The 17,783-nt window shown below is 41.9% G+C and overlaps 1 protein-coding gene across 1 annotated transcript; it reads right to left on the bottom strand.

Annotated features, from left to right (window-relative positions):
- Positions 1 to 947: 947 nt before the first annotated feature.
- On the bottom strand, positions 948 to 17,451 carry slf2 (SMC5-SMC6 complex localization factor 2). Its single transcript, XM_079731092.1, has 21 exons — positions 17,436 to 17,451; positions 16,532 to 16,718; positions 15,977 to 16,011; positions 14,370 to 14,593; positions 14,167 to 14,230; positions 10,645 to 12,173; positions 10,288 to 10,358; positions 10,074 to 10,184; positions 9,686 to 9,853; positions 8,824 to 8,926; positions 7,861 to 7,948; positions 7,398 to 7,539; positions 7,208 to 7,295; positions 5,818 to 5,994; positions 5,184 to 5,278; positions 4,997 to 5,084; positions 3,866 to 3,988; positions 3,294 to 3,371; positions 2,725 to 2,811; positions 2,061 to 2,129; positions 948 to 1,545 (listed from the first exon to the last, which is right to left on the bottom strand). The coding sequence occupies exons 2-21, from the start codon at positions 16,555 to 16,557 to the stop codon at positions 1,279 to 1,281; spliced, it is 3,633 nt and encodes a 1,210-aa protein (XP_079587218.1). The 5' UTR covers positions 16,558 to 16,718; positions 17,436 to 17,451; the 3' UTR covers positions 948 to 1,278.
- Positions 17,452 to 17,783: the final 332 nt, after the last annotated feature.

Raw genomic sequence — 17,783 nt, 5'->3', positions numbered from 1 at the left:
TAATGCCGTCAAGAAAAAGACGCAATTTTATTGCTCTTAGACTGTCTTTCAAACTGAATTGGATTCATGAGTGATACTGATATCTTACTCATCTTACTTGATCTTTGATCTGACCAAAATGTTATTGTTTTGCTTTTAAATTTGATTTAATTGTACTTTAATTGTAACGTGTGATTTGATACTGAGTCAATTAAAAGATTATTAAAAGTTATGCCGTTGTTATATTGTTAATGAAAGCATACTTCCTATAATATTTATTGAGTATGATTTATCTGAAGCCTCCCTTAGTTTTGAATAATAGTGTGGATGAGATCAGAAATAGTAATCAGTTATTGAAGGGTAAAAGTGGAAGGGTTAGGCCAGTCACCTGATTCATGGTTACCGTTTTTTTTTGACAATATTTGCTGTAGTTTTAAAAAGTGAGAGATGTCACAGGCCTATGCAATTAAATGTAAGTTTAGTCAATAACACGATCACCATCATACTCACTTCTTCAACCTCACCTCCACTCTCTCTGCCCACACACCCGTCATCAGATTTGTCACTGCTGTTTAATCTCTGGTCAAACAGTACACTCAATTGGAACCCCATCTGTACGGTTTGTCTCCGTTTCTCCTAGTTTAAGCTGTTTCTAGTGTTTTTAAAGAGGTTGATTGAATTAAAAAGTAGGTGTAAAACAAGCAGGCGGTGAGCCGTCCTTCAAGAGGTACGGGACTGACCAAAACCATTAGTTAAAACATGCAAGTGAGATAGTGTAGGATCATCCTGCATGTCACACCATCAAGAGTCACAATGTAGGTATGAGGAAATCATCATCCAAAATACTGTTGTTTAATAAAGTCATTTGAAATTTTAAAATTACCTAAAAAAGACAAACCTGAAACTTTATTCTGAGAGGTTACATACTCGCTTGACAACATAAAAGCCAAACTACACATCGGTGAACATGATATTGAGTATTTTAATTGTCAAAACTTCCATAACAAGACATATCCAAAAAGTATCTTATTAAATGTATCAAAAAAATATAGTAAAATTTACAAAGATTTGGAATAATGTCAAAAGTGCACAAACAAACAAACACTGAAAATGATTTTAAGGAGACAAACTGTAGTGCAAATAGAAAACAGATTAAGGCAATTATTATTGATAAAACCCTGAAAACAGAGATTCCTGCAATGCCCCTGGGCCGGCAGTTGTGGGAGCAAAGTGTCTAGTGCCAACCGAATGTTTACAAGAACCTCACCTAAAAACAAAATCACATTTTTTTTCCTAAGATCACTCCATTACGACTGCTGTGAACACCTCTCCTCCCGCTGGTCCCTTCATCTGCTCCGGTTCTTTGTCGTTTTCCATGGCACGAGTGGGCTCCCCTTCATCCATGTCTTCATCCACCTCCTCCTCCCTGTCTATCGAGAGCCCTGTTTGGTCCGTGGCATCGCTGCCCTCCTCCTCCTCCTCCTCCTCGGACATCTCTTTTGTTTTAACGCTGCTGCTGCTCAGCATGTCCTGGGGGGACGGCTTCCAGAAGTCATACAGCTGGTCCTGGGCGGAGGAAGGGAGGCGTTACTGACAGCACGAGCATTAGAGTGCAACAGGTGTACAGCAGCAGTGAGTCAACAGTGAACAGCAATCCCTCATACAAGACATTCAAACGGTGAACCAATTAATGAAGTCACAATCTATCAATGGTATTAAATGACAATCCTAAAAATTGACTTTTAGTTTAGCTTTTTTTCTAATCAAGTTGTGTGTGTGAAGCTCATTTGTTTCTACCTCTACTATGCATCTTTGTGAGTCAATGCACACTTGTTTTGTTTCTTTACACGTGTTTCACCTTTGCACTCAAAGTGCTATGCAACTTAAGTTTGGCTGATTGATTAGATTATGTTTACACATCTCAGTTCCTAACAACTGCTTTGTAAATATACAATTTTTATTTATCTAATGAAACCAATTAAGTCAAATGAATGAACTCAATTCATTTGATCAATTCAACACATTATTTGGAGACAGAAAAACCAAAGCCAGTGAAAAATGTAAGGGGGAATTGATCGTACGTTGAGCGGTCGGATCCTTTGAATGAGCATCAACCACTTGGTGTAGATCCTGGCCACCAGGTCATTCACCTGCAGGGAAAGGACTCATTTAATCTCAGGACATCCATCACCACACCAGTTCTTACATTGAACATACAATACCTTGCTCATGTTCGAAGTTGAACACCAATACAATGTTTTCAATATGGGAAGCAACAACTATTTTTTTATTTTTTGATTGGAGCTGTTCAGAAGAGAAATGGATAAGATAGTCCACAACATTGTGTGAATTAATCTGTTGGCAACACCCAGTTGTAGATACAACCTTAGTGCCTCAAGACTTTAGATAAATATCTACAATCTGATAGCAAATATGTTGCTGGAGGCGGGGATCTGCAAGCCCGCAATAGGCAAACGGAATCTCCGCTAGCAGCACTTAACTGCAAAGTGTCTGAAAAACGAACACTTTGACTGTAGAAATCCACTCATTAAAATCCACTTCTGAAAGCTTAATTTGAGTTTGCTTTGATAGAATATCTCAACAAAACGGGCAACGAGGTGTAACTTCGCCCCTTGCAGTCCTGTTTTCCGGCTCAGGCTCTGTGAGGCTCAGGCTTCCCCAGCAGTTCTGCTTTAAACGTAGGAGAACTGCTGGGTCCGAGAGGAGAAAAACCTTAACACCAACCATGTTCCGGTACAGACAATTGTCATTCTTTTTCATGTCACGCTTGATGTGCCGGTCCAGTTCATAGCACAGCTCCAGGAGCTGCTCCTGGGGTACAGAGGAAGATCATTTATGAAGTCCTGCACACTCTCAACACTTTTTCATTTAGGGCCTTTGCTTTACTGCTGCGCAGGCTTTCATTGTCTTGCAGAAGTAACTCCCATGTATTTCAACCAGATGTTTTTGGGGGTGTAGCCAGAATGTTTCATTGGCGTTACTTTCTAACACAAAAATGCCAATAACAAGTAGTGCAAGCAATATAATAGTTTGTCCTAGAGGGCAATGCAAGTTCATATTTACATCATATCCCATGTTTTTCAAACTTTGAGGATTTCATATAAGATTTGGCCTATTATCATCCCTACTGTGTTCTACTATTTAACCCACTGCATTACTAAAGGTTTTCCTTTAATAAAATAGTACAAGACAGTCAATGATCCACCAAGAATTATAATGCTAAAACGTTCTTAATTCATCTCAATTAGCATCAAACATAAGTGTTGTCTTTGTGTGAGGAAGTGAAGACATACCTTTTGCGAAGGTTGGCAAAACGAATAATTGGATGCTTGACTGACCAACGTCAGCAGGCTGTAGCAGAGGTAGTAGGTCTGAAGGAAAAAATAGATTACATCAGACTAGAATAAAACACGGGCTCAGGGTGACCTCACACACTATCGCTTAGCAATCTAATGCATGTAGAGGAACCATTATTATTTAAGTATTTATCCGTCCTATATTCATTCAGGGAGTCTCATTTAGGTTAATGACTTGCAAGAGAGACATGGGGAATTGGACTCATACTATTGTACAATCTACGCATCATTACAGATAGTATATGCAATTTCGTTGTTTTTTTTAATGCTAAAAAAAACTGCAATCTTATCCTGAGAACGCCATTCATCCAAATCATAGGTACTTAATACATATATTTTAGCATATAACAACAAAGATTGTGAAACAATCAATTACACATCCAAAATATTTTAGAGGACGGTAATAGCAATCAAATAGAGATAAACATTAAAATAAGAGCAGAAGCTACACAAATAGCCATATGCCAAATGGTGATAGGAATAAAGGTGAGACAGGTGCATTAGCTGACCTGTTGGTCTGATGTGTCCATGTCGTCCTCCCTGTCCTGCCTGCTGCCACTGCAGGTGGACAGCATGCTGCTGCGGAGACTGGAGGGCTTCATACGGGACAGGTAGGGCAGCAGGTAGGACAGCTGCACACACACACACACTCAGGGTAAGAGATACAAACACTGTACGACACACACACGGTGCAACACACACACACACGGTAAGAGATACACAAACATGGTACGACACACACACACACACACACTCGGTAAGAGATACACAAACACAGTACGACACACACACGGTGCAACACACACACACACGGTAAGAGATACACAAACATGGTACGACACACACACACACACACACACTCGGTAAGAGATACACAAACACAGTACGACACACACACGGTGCAACACACACACACACGGTAAGAGATACACAAACATGGTACGACACACACACACACACACACACACACACACTCGGTAAGAGATACACAAACACAGTACGACACACACACACACACACACTCGGTAAGAGATACACAAACACTGTACGACACACACGCACACACACACACACGGTAAGAGATACACAAACACGGTACGACACACACACACACACACAGTGCAACACACACACACACGGTAAGAGATACACAAACACGGTACGACACACACACAAGCACACGGTAAGAGATACACAAACACAGTACGACACACACACACACACACTCGGTAAGAGATACACAAACACGGTACGACACACACACACACGGTGCAACACACACGGTAAGAGATACACAAACACTGTACGACACACACACACACTCGGTAAGAGATACACAAACACGGTACGACACTCACATGGTGCAACACACACACACACACGGTAAGAGGTACACAAACACGGTACGACACACACACGGTACAACACACACACACCCACGGTAAGAGATACACAAACACAGTACGACACTCACACGGTGCAACACACACAAACACACACACACACACACACACACACACAAAAACGTACGTTACCTAGTCAATATTCATTCGTTATCTATCTATAAATGTATACACTGAAAATGTGAATTAAGACCAGGCAACGAAATAGATAACCAACAGTACACTCCAAGAGCTCACCTGAAACTCTTTCACAGATGGCTTGTAAGTGCAACTTCCATCCAACAGTTTGGAAATCATGCAGACACTTAAGTGTCTGCGGAGCTGCCTGAAGAGAAAGCAATATCATATAACTCTGGTGACGACAGCAGAGGGAGTCATAACAAGAACGTGGGTGGGAAAAATATGGATGACGCAAGGTACTCACTTTCCCCGCACGTGGTCGGGCAACAGTTGGACCAGACAGCACATGTTGTGGTGGTCGGCCGTCAACTCAGTGACTGCCAGACACATTCTGGGTAGCTGGAACAACAACAACAACATTAGCCCCCATTAGGCACAACGGCATCAACCCTTGCAGCTTAACCTCCATTAAAAGGTTGGTCACAAGAACAAGAGGAGAGACAGACTTCCTGGTTGTGATGGACCATACCAGCACATGAGAATTAACATTCAAAGAAATGAAAGACACAGGCATGTGAATTGAAATGCTGATGAGCAGATTATCCGTATCGCAAAAGAGTGGTTATACACAGATCATGCAAATAGCAATAACCAATGCTCAAACAACAGACAAACAACATATAGTAAAAGCTCAATTACAAAGAAATGTATGGAAAATTTGTAGCATTTGTGCGGAAAAACACAGTAAATAAATATATAAATAAAAACATAAATCCAGTCTCAAAAGGTACAGTGTGGACGGGACCATGTTCCTCCTATGGCCTGTAGGTGGTCTGAGGGAAGTGAACTTTCTTTAAAACAGTCGATCTGACAGTTGGGTCCTGACGCTTCGGATGGCTCTCTCTACAGGCTCTAACGGCGGGGGACCTCCTACTGACCATGATTTCCCAGTCCCGGATGTTGCTCAGGATGTGCCGCTGCAGACAGCGCAGGTCTATGTGGGGCTCCAGGGCAAAGTGGACCTCCAGACCGAGCCTGCAGCTAAGGGCCAGGAGCAGCAGCAGCTCCGGGTCACTGAAGGCCCGCGGGCACAGGTCCATGCAGTACGACAGGTACTGTGTACGGAGGGGGAGGACGACACGGCCATGAGTCAGGGGCTTGGTTGGTGACGTCTACACCAAGACCCTGCTCTGTGCTTAGAGTGCAGAGCCTCACCTGCTTTTACCGCAATGTTTCATTATTCGTTTTGTATGCATACTAGGGGTGTAACGGTACACAAAAGTCACGGTACGGTACGGTACGGTTCATAGTTAAAACTGCTTGTTTCTCAACAACGGAGAATGGCCGTAGATCAGCAGCAAGGAAAACACCAATAAACTTGGTTATGGCATTTGTATTTCTGAATTCCCAGACAGGGTTTGTTGAAATAGTGTCGTGAGCTGGGTTTGCACAGCTCATTTTTTTTTCACAGCAACGGTGATAATAACACCGGGATGGTGCCTTTTCAAATGCGTGTGCATGTTAAAGTGCTGTACGTAGACACGGAGAGCCCTCTCCATAGCCAGAGAGCCTGTCGGAGACCCCCTCCGTAGCTTACGTGCGCATCCAATATTTTTTTTTACTATCCGTCGACGCCATGGACCTATTGGTCGACGCAACGGAGACGGCAAGGGCTGTGATTGGTCCTCTAACAAAATCATTTCCTGAATCACTTCTCCGGTTTGACTTTGCACCTTAATTACTTTGTACATTGTTTACTTTGCACTTTAAGGACCAATACAACACCAAATACGATTTGAAAAGCTTTTGAAGTTTATTTACAGCACTGCTTACATGGTTTGTAGTCAACATATAAGATCGATCAGGCGGTGAATTGCATTGGGTATCCGACATCCCGACTGAGAACTGCTGAGGGGTCTCCATAGTTACGGAGTCGGATTACGGAGTCGGATTACGGAGTCGGAGTAGTATACTTTGGCTAAACGGTCCGGGTGGAACTCCGACTTCAAGTTTTAAATTCTGCATCGCAAAACAAACCTTTACATTCGCCATATTAACGCTATGTACGCCACATTTACGCACCGCGGTACACCTCTGTAACCTCACCGAAGCGCCTGTACCATGACGGTCCGGTACAAATACGTGTACCGTTACACCCCTAATGCATACTGTTTTCTGTATTTTTTATTCAATGTTCTATTCTGTGTGGAGCACTTTGTAAAACTTGTTTTATAAAAAAGTGTGATAAAATAAAGGTTATTATTATTTAATTATTTGTATTAATGTTGATTTTATTTGTATCAGACACCTGAAATCATCATGACTCACCTTGAAAACGTTGCTATAGTTGTGCTTAGGGAAAGTGCTCAGTTTCTTGGGGCTGGATGGACTTTCACTGCTGATATCTTTGTCCTCCCTTTCAAAGAAAAAAAAACAAACAAACAAACACACACTTCTTTAAGAAACAAGTGAAGCTTCGACATAAGGTCGACACGTGATTAATGAGGTCGCCACTCACAGCAAATCTCCTTCACTGAAGGGAGGTTGAAGCTTCTCCAACGGGAATAGGGTGATAAATGAAGCGCCCATATTTAGCAGGACCAGCGTCACATCTGCCACACTGGGCACCCACACTTCGAATTTCTGGCTGCCGCTCTTCACTGAAACATGAACACACAAACACTGTAATGGAAAATCCTGTTTTAGCTTTACTTTGTCCTTTTCAGCTTTTACCATCAACAACCCGTTACACAATGAAAAGGACCCCTTTTGCTTCCTTTACGATCACACTCACACATCTGCTGTCATTCAAGAAAAAAGTAGCGTTCCTGGAAGGGTGTGAAACTGTTACAACAACAACACACACACACACACACACACACACACACACACACACACACACACACACACACACACACACACACACACACACACACACACACACACACGCAGAGTGGTGAGTGAAGGATGCAGTCAGTTACCAATGTGGTTAGCAGCAGAGCGTGCAATAACACAAAGGCCTTGGAGGATCTTATCAGAGATCATTCTCTCAGTGTGAACGGACATCATCTGTGAACACAGAGATACGGCACAATAAAACTTGAGAAGCAGACAGGGTTCTAACTCTTTTCAGCTAAGTATTTTCAAGAACGTTTTCTATAGTCTTTCTGTGCTCACGGAGGTTAATATTTCATTGTATAAAATGTCAGTAGCGGTTACCCTCATCTTTTGAATGAGTAGCATGATACCACAATCTCTTTTTTATCAATGACATCTCTGAACCAATTCGCAGTAAGCATTATAATAACCTTTGACGTACAACCAGTCAATGTCAAAAATATCATAGAATCTCCAGTTTCGGAGATTCTCGTAAAATCAAATAATCATCCCAAATAATTTGTTTTCAAAACTAATTAAAAAAATACATAAGTTATCTGGTGAAAGCTGGAAGGAAAAATAGTGCAGTGGGGTATGCAGAAAGACTACTTTATATGCCACCATTTTTTGGACTAAGGCACTTAGTCCAAAGAGTCCTTAGCCTGAGAGGACTCATGTTAGCAAGTGGCAATTACGTGATTGCAATAGGCGTGAAAGACACTGCGATCTCCAAAATAAAGATTCAGACGAAAGCTTACAAATGTGTTCCCTAATGTTAACTTGTGTTTCATTCTGTCATGTATAATTCGTTATAATATCTAATATCTCAAACCAGTATCTCCTCAAAAAACATTGCAAGCCAGCTCCTTACCTTTGGAAGACAACTGAATATAGAATATGGTGACTGAATATAGCCCACACAAACATAATATATATTTTGTAGCTCAATGTTCTAGCTCTTTTCCACGAGATTTGATAAATTTGGACATTTTCCATGTTTCCAATGAAACAACATTAGAAAAATCCAGGCTTTCCAAGACGGGTGGGACCGGCGCACCAGATATTACCTTGAAAAGGAAACATGTGACCTGTGGCGGGCAGGGGGAGAAGTCGAATGCGTCCTGAAACATGCCGATGCGGACATGTAAATTCAGCTGAGCGGGGCTTGACCTTCAGAGAGCAGGGCGGGAGAGAGGCCACGTCACCAGGGAGCACCAACATTAGAACCATTGTTGAGATTTGAACCCTAATCATCATAAACTATAGTCTATCTTTGAGTATGACGCAACCCGCTCTCTCAAACAAACAAAGAGAATGATCATCGTTGTCTTTGTAGAAAGTTAGTACCGTTATTTTGTTATCCACCATTGATGAATGGAGAATTTCCAATAAGGCTTGTACATCAGAATGCATCATGGGAGTTTTTCCTGGCGATACTCCCTAATTTTAAGAGGACTCAAGAACGTTTTAGTAAGTTCAAATCCAAAATCAATGTAAATATATTGAAACCTACAACACAACAATCTCTTCCCATTATGACTAATCATTCCATGATAAATTACTCAAATAGGACCATATATGCCATTACTACCAACCTAATCTTCAAATGCTCCAAGGCTTCCATAAAAAAAGGCGGTTATCGCCTGTGGGGTCACGATGTATAAGCCTTACATTAATCTGTAATATCTGGGAGCAGTATAGTCTAGTAGTCTAGCGGTTAGTTACTGCTTGACACCTGGCTGCATGGTTGTTTGTTCGAACCCCAATGCTTGCAGTCTACCCGCAGGTTTCCTTCAGCAAGATGTGTAACCCCCCCCCCAACTGCTCCATGATGAAATGGATATGTATTCACTGTATGTTGCCTTGGATAAAAACGCCCACTAATCAACTGACCGCAAATACCACTGACACACAAACGCCTCTACTCACCAGAGAAGGGTCTTCTGCATGGTTCCCTGAGGGTCGCAATTGCAGTGTCTGAGTTGCAGTGTGTGCTGGCTAAAGAGGCGTCCACAGGTTTCCAGGTCGAACACCACCTCTCCAGGATGGACATCCTTGATGCTGCTGGACACCACCCGGAAACGCTGCAGGAATTCCCTGGAGGACAAAGAGATTAGGAGGTATGAGTGATAATAATAAAGAAACATGGCTGAACAGCAAAAATAATACAAGAATTGAAAATAAAAGCATTACACTTCGGTATCAACACAGTACCAAGGCAGGGAAGCCAAAGACAATCAATCAAACAAATGTATGTATACAAGTAAAAATGTGTCATGCAAAAGACAAATGCGTCAAAGGTATCCTTCTCACTCACTGCTGTTCAGACGTGATGGCCCCATCATAGGTCTCCTCGTCCTCCTCATACTCAGCTTTCCTCAAGTCGTTGTCTATGCAGGAAAGCAGCATCGTCTCCTGCTCTTTGGATCTGACGGGGGGGGAACAAAAACAGGTGGACAACATTTCCACCATCATGGTCCACATTGCATAGTTGGCTGGCGCTCAATGGGAGCAAGACCCGAGTAGGGTACCTCTTAATGCTGCGGATCTCCTTCAGCATCTGGTCCAGGTTGTTCCTGCAGCCAAGTGCTTTGGTGGTGGACTGAAGTGTCCGATGGGGGTGAACAAAAAAAAAAAGCAAAGGGTCATTAAACCAACATGTTGTTGATGCTTTTTTGTTGCCAGGGTCTAGAGTTTACTACTATAATTTTGTCTATTTAGAACCAATAATCTACTGAAAAAAAACAAAAGTTCAACACTTTCAATACTACTGTTTCAATAAGTTTCAAACAAATAGAAAGCTTAAATGACCCAGCAAACCATTCTTTATTCACAATAGTGCTAACCTCGCGGCACTAGCATAACGCAACGGTGTAATTGCAGCTTACATTGCTGGGGATGGTACATCGCCGGGATAAGATGGGAGTGGGGGGCTTCGGTAAGGCCTTCTTCTCCGGCATGTCTGGCTGTTTAGCCGCTAACTGCAGCATCTCCTGCAGGGAGGGAATCTGCTCCTCCTCACTGCTCTCAAAGCTCTGTGCTTCATCCAGATCCATTCCGAAGGAGAGGTCAAAGCCCAGTTCCTCGTCGTCTTCGTCCACTATCGTCCCACCATGATCGGTGTCTTCCTTTCTGGACGGACGTGCGCAGGACGAAGGGTCTTTGGAAGTAGAACCCTCCACTGCAGGCAACGCGTCCCCCGTGGCTGGTGTCCGGTTCTCTGGGTTGAGAGGGGTTTTATGCACCTCCACCGGTTCACTGTTGTGTTTATTGAGCGGCTTATTCGGTAAAGAAACTGGGATTTTTAGTCCACCTGCTAGTGATATTGAGTTGAGGGTCAAATCCATATTCAACCTTTCCAATTTAAGAACGAGTATGGGTAGTTTAGGGCAAGACGTATATTTGGCATCCTTCACATTGACAGAGGCAGTTAGATGTGTAAAATTAGTGCCAGTGGAATGCTGTTTTTGCTGAGAAGGTGATTCAGCTGAGGGGGTACAGGAGGCGGCTTCCGCCGAGTCAAGAACACAGTCACCCTCCGTGGTGTTGGGGCCCAGTTTTTCCTGCTCTGCCGTGGATATTACTACTGCTTTATGCTTGGGGTTTGAGACATAGATCAAGGGGTCGGGGGTGAAAAGGTCAGCTATGTCATCAAGTACTACAGAGGGTCTCCTGATCAAGGATTTATTTTGCCCTGTGTTACCGCCCAGTGGCCCAGTAGAAGTGGATTTGGAGGTTTGTTTTGGAGTGCTACACACGTCACCAATCTCCTCTGAGTTACTTTCTCCTGATTTCTCATCCTTACAGGGCAGCTTTACCTGTGCAGTGGCGATAGTTTGATGAGAACAGCTGATCTGGTGGCTTTCCAGATGGCCACTACTGCTGATGCTGCTGTCCTTGGAGTCCTGTACAGTTGCACTGCCGTTCTCGAGTCGAAGCCGATGACATGGGCTTCTGACACCTTCTCTGTTCTTTGACTGTATCAGCATCCTCAAGCGTTGTTCAAAAGATGCGATTGGGGAACGTAAATACACATAATCCTCTGTGACTTTCACCATGTGGGCTTTCCTCACTCCTGGCAACCCGGGTGAATTGGACGGAGCCATAATATGACGGCTCGGCGGAGAGTCAGGCGGCGATGGGGGGTTCAGTTGAGGCAGCATCATCGAGCGTACCGACGGGTTACTAGTCGCTTCTTTGGCGAGGTTTGTGTCTGTTTTCTCTGGTGACAGCCCTAACCTTATCAAGGCGCTTGGCGAGGAGCTTGACAACGCTGACAGGCACTGGGATTGGCTAGCGATGCATTTTGGGTTCTGAACTGGGCCTGGTATTGAATTTTGGAGGCACGGTTTTTTCAGGCTGCTGTCGATCACTTCAGAGTCACTGCACCTCTTCAGTAACGAACAGTCGCTCCGAGCTGGAGAAAAGATACAAAGGACACCGTTTATTTGGTCAGTTATTGATATTTACCAGCAATTGCTTTCCTGAGAATAATCTAGCATTTCAGTAAGAGGTATTATTTGTTGACGAAGTACAGTAAAACCCTTAGATATAAACGGCAGAAAGAAAATAATTGTAGATATACGTATAAATGAAATTTCAAGAAAGAATATTAAATATATATATATATATATATATATATATATATATACAGTGGGGCAAAAAAGTATTTAGTCAGCCTCCAATTGTGCAAGTTCTCCCACTTAAAAAGATGAGAGAGGCCTGTAATTTTCACCATATGTATACCTCAGCTATGAGAGACAAAATGAAAAAGAAAAATCTAGAAAATCACATTGTCTGATTTTTAAAGAATTTATTTGCAAATTATGGTGGAAAATAAGTATTTGGTCACTAACAAAAGGTCATCTCAATACTTTGTTACATGCCCTTTGTTGGCAATGACAGAGGTCAAACGTTTTCTGTAAGTCTTTACAAGGTTTTCACACACTGCTGCTGGTATTTTGGCCCATTCCTCCATGCAGATCTCCTCTAGAGCAGTGATGTTTTTGGGCCACACGGACTTTCAACTCCCTCCAAAGATTTTCTATGGGGTTGAGATCTGGAGACTGGCTAGGCCACTCCAGGACCTTGAAATGCTTCTTACGAAGCCACTCCTTCGTTGCCCGGGCGGTGTGTTTGGGGTCATTGTCATGCTGAAAGACCCAGCCACGTTTCATCTTCAGTGCCCTTGCTGATTGAAGGAGGTTTTCACTCAAAATCTCACGATACATGGCCCCATTCATTCTTTCCGTCATACGGATCAGACGTCCTGGTCCCTTGGCAGAAAAACAACCCCAAAGCATGATGTTTCCACCCCCATGCTTCACTGTAGGTATGGTGTTCTTTGGATGCAACTCAGCATTCTTTCTCCTCCAAACACGACGAGTTGAGTTTTTACCAAAAAGTTCTATTTTGGTTTCATCTGACCATATGACATTCTCCCAATCCTGTTCTGGATCATCCAAATGCTCTCTAGCAAACTTCAAACGGGCCCGGACATGCACTGGCTTTAGCAGGGGGACACGTCTGGCACTGCAGGATTTGAGTCCCTGGCGGCGTAGTGTGTTAGTGATGGTAGCCTTTGTTACTTTGGTCCCAGCTCTCTGGAGGTCATTCACTAGGTCCCCCCGTGTGGTTCTGGGATTTTTGTTCACCGTTCTTGTGATCATTTTGACCCCACAGGGTGAGATCTTGCGTGGAGCCCCAGATCTAGGGAGATTATCAGTGGTCTTGTATGTATTCCATTTCCTAATAATTGCTCCCACAGTTGATTTCTTCACACCAAGCTGCTTACCTATTGCAGATTCAGACTTCCCAGCCTGGTGCAGGTCTACAATTGTGTTTCTGGTGTCCTTTGACAGCTCTTTGGTCTTGGTCATAGTGGAGTTTGGAGTGTGACTGTTTGAGGTTGTGGACAGGTGTCTTTTATACTGATAAGGAGTTCAAACAGGTGCCATTAATACAGGTAACAAGTGGAGGACAGAGGAGCCTCTTAAAGCAGAAGTTACAGGTCTGTGACAGCCAGAAATCTTGCTGGTTTGTAGGTGACCAAATACTTATTTTCCACCATCATTTGCAAATAAATTCTTAAAAAAATCAGACAATGTGATTTTCTGGATTTTTTTTTTCATTTTGTCTCTCATAGCTGAGGTTTACCTATGATGAAAATTACAGGCTTCTCTCGTCTTTTTAAGTGGGAGAACTTGCACAATTGGTGACTGACTAAATACTTTTTTGCCCCACTGTATATACCAAAAGTTGGTTCACCTTTTTACACAATGATTTTATACAAATGAGCAAATAGAAAACTGGGGAAAGTCATGTGCCATCATGGGATTTCTACTCAGGGGGTAAGGGATTACAGTCAAATTAAGATATATTTTTGGAGCGATCACGTGAGATAATCTTACCAGGATGTAACTTCACACTTGAAGAAGTTTGTGCAGTTTGTTTCTGTACTCGGAAAGCATTGTTCTAGCAAAGGAAAGGAAAATCTTACAGAAGTTAACATTCAATAATATTGCCGGTCCTCAGTTAGAAAGACTGCTCTTATTGGAAACTATGTATACAGTACAAGTTAAGATCCTGATGAAATACCGGCTGAGATCTTTACCTGACAATTTTCCGCTGGTTTGGCCACTTTGGGAGAGGAGAGTGAATCTATAGTTCGGGTGTTGGCTGGGGTAAGAGTCTTGTGGCTCTGCAGAGCTGACATCCTCTTTTGTACTGATAATGAGAGGCGGTTTTGAACCTGAGAGGGTTTCATGGGGGTGTCCTGGAAATAGGGTAGCTGGGATGGAGAGTACTGCTGCATTGGACAACCCAGATAGTCCTTCACTGAAATACATACAAATAATAATTTTAAAAAAATAACCACAGATTCTTTTTTGGAGTTTCCTTATCCAAATCCAAACAAAAAGTTTAAAAAATTGACCAGATAACATAGTATAATATGATCTGGACTACCATAATGGTAGACATTCCTGATATGAAATAGAAATGAAATTCTGATTTCTAACTAGCAAGTGCTGGGCACCACAGCTTGTAGATAAGTGACCCTTTGAAGCCATGCAAAAAATCATAGCCATGCAAATATGGGAAGGTGAAGTAAACTTTGTTTACAAGAACTAATAAGAAGCATACAGTCTCAATAAGTAGATCTAGAGTCTGAGTAAAATAAGACAGAGGAGATTTTTCTGCAGAACGAGTGGTTTAAAAGTGGTTAACTTCCCCGGGTTTCACAGAAACAGAGAGATAAGGGCCTGAGCAGAAAGATAAGGCCCAGTTCGTCTTACATGATTCAAACCAAGTTGGTAGAGTTGATCATTCAAAAGTAGGGATATTAGTCAATGTATTATTATTTTACTGAGACATAAGGCCTGCTTCTTCTCATGTTATGCTTCTCATTAGTAATTTATATTTGCGTGGCTATTCTTGTTTGCATGGCTTACATGGCTTTGTGAAGAAACATATTTGTTGACAATAACTACAAGCTGTGGTGCTAAATCTGAGTTAAAAGCTGCCTTCTGACCCAAGCATCCTTGAATCAGCTATGTAGTAGTCTGTGACTATAACCAAAGCTTCAAACTGTTAAAATTGCACAATTTACAGTGGTCTCTGCACAAAGGGTCAAAAAAGTTGAACACATACAAATGAAATAACTATCTAAAAAACATTTGCATATTTATACACACCTCTAGCCTGAAAACAGAGGACGTGAAGACAGATCCACACAAAGCAGACACATTTACTGAAAACTAGGGGAAGTTGGTACTTCAACTAGTTTTGCTGAAGAGGCTAATAAAAAAGGCAAGAATTCTTACTCTTAAGTTCCGTATTCTCTGTGTACAGGATGGGCTTACACTTGCAAGACTATACTGCACTAGCTTCTGATCAAATTGATATCACCATGAGCGGAACAAGCAATAGCAACGCCTAGTGTGATTAAAACTGTCGTTTACAAAGAAAAATAAAACAGGAAGCATTGGTGATTAGAGAAAAAACCGAAACTATCTCTCCTAGAATATTAAATAATTTGTTGTGCATCTTAGCCTTCTACACTAGTAGATACACCCAAGTCATACGATCATCTTTCTCAATCAATAAGCACACAGATCACAACAAGGCTAAAGCCTAGGCACCTTGTGTATAGCATCGTGTCATGTTTGTAGTACCTCCGCAATAAGGTCCATATCACCTAAATCCTAATGTTTGACCTACCTTTACCCGTTGGCGAGTAGTACTCTGACATGGTTCTGTAAAAGTTTAGAAACATAAAATGTTTATTGCCTGACCTTGTGACGAGCTATAAAAAACAGGCATACATACATATATATACATATACATTACATGTATACCTCACAAATTATATTGTTATACGAATTCGTGGATGACGTTTAAAAACAAGAGGGAAAACTAATATAGTACTCATTACATTGACGTTACTTAAAATAAACACCAAAGTATGCTGATAAATGTTAGCCAGCAATGATGCAAGTGAGTAAGGTTCAAGCAGATAACTCCGGAAATGCTAGCTACAGAATGATCATAGATTATATTATCATACACTTCGTGTAGTTGAACAGTATCATGAGCTTCCTTTAGTGTACTGGACAAGGGCCATAGTCGATATAGTTATATCGAAACATACACTTAGGAGCAGTCGGCTAAGCTAGCTTGTAGGTTCTATAAGGAAATAATAGTAATGTACCATGACCTAGCTTACTGAAGTGACTACAACCCTTGTGTGTGATGCAAATAATGCCTATGTCTTACCGTGGGTTCCCTTGATTTTCGGACATGTTTATGTTGCAGAAGACATAGACAGTTATTATTCCCCATATGTAGGTAAGTCCAGTAAGATGTTCAGTCTAGTTCGGACCCTTCTCCCGCCTGCCGCCTGGTGCGCCTGCTAAGGTCCAGCGCATTGCATTGTGGTAAATGCAGTTCAGATCTATCAAAACTGAAACCATAACAAAGCCCCAAATTGGAGAGTGTAATTCCGGCGAAAATTGAACCCAGGGTCTTTGTTTTGGCATGAAAACCCCTCAAATAAGCCCTCCAGATACCTTTTTCATTGAAAATCGAGTATTTGAGTTTGCCAGGCGCAATGTTTGGCGTCCATGTTATTGGCTTGGGGCATTGAGTTTCGCTTCCAAATCTGCATTTTCTAACCAGTAATATTGTTAAAAATAGCACCAAACCTCTGCAGTAGCATAACTAGGGTCCCTACACAATAAACAACGAAGCACAAACAACTTAGTTTGCAAACCCGGAGTTTATTTAAAAAGACAGGTTAACAAGCATTACCGGTAGGTCCGTGTTTACAGGAAGTCCACACAAGTCGATATAATTTATATTTATAAATAATATATTGCGTTAATATATTGCAAGTGTTGACACGTAAATTAAAGGACTTGCATATGTATGTTAGTTACAAAATATTTATTCGTTACAATCAAACATGGCACATTGTTGACAGATTGATGCATAGTCACCGAAAGAGCCGGAGTTCAGTTCAAGGAGGAAAGTGTTGGAATTTATAATTTATATAATTTATATTTATAAATAATATAGAGCAAGTGTTGACACGTAAATTGAAGGACTTGCATATGTCGGTTACAGTTACAAAATAACTTTTCATTTGTTTTCCGCAGCCGGGAAAAACACAAACACGAACCATCTCTCTCTTGACTTCAAGCTGTAGATGGGTCTTCTTCTCCGGTGCTTGAGCTGTCCTTCACTCTATGCGTTAATCACGTGTGCAGTGTGTTACACTTCTAATGGCATGTTATGCCTAGAAACTGAATTGAATCACGCACACACTGAGAGCCAAGTTTTACCGTACTTTACTTCAAGGTGTCTCCGTCAAGAATGAACGTTACAACGTTGACGTGCTGACGTCATCAGTACATAACATCCCCCCCTTACTTGGATTAAAACCCTTATATTCCCTTCACATAAACATTCAGTTTGGCTACTTGAACACTAACCATATAATGAATCTAATCAACATATTCTCTGTCAG

Source organism: Pollachius pollachius, assembly GCF_949987615.1.
Source record: "Pollachius pollachius genome assembly, chromosome: 2".
In the NCBI taxonomy this organism is placed as follows: domain Eukaryota; kingdom Metazoa; phylum Chordata; class Actinopteri; order Gadiformes; family Gadidae; genus Pollachius; species Pollachius pollachius.
This window is presented reverse-complemented; position numbering and strand designations above follow the sequence as displayed.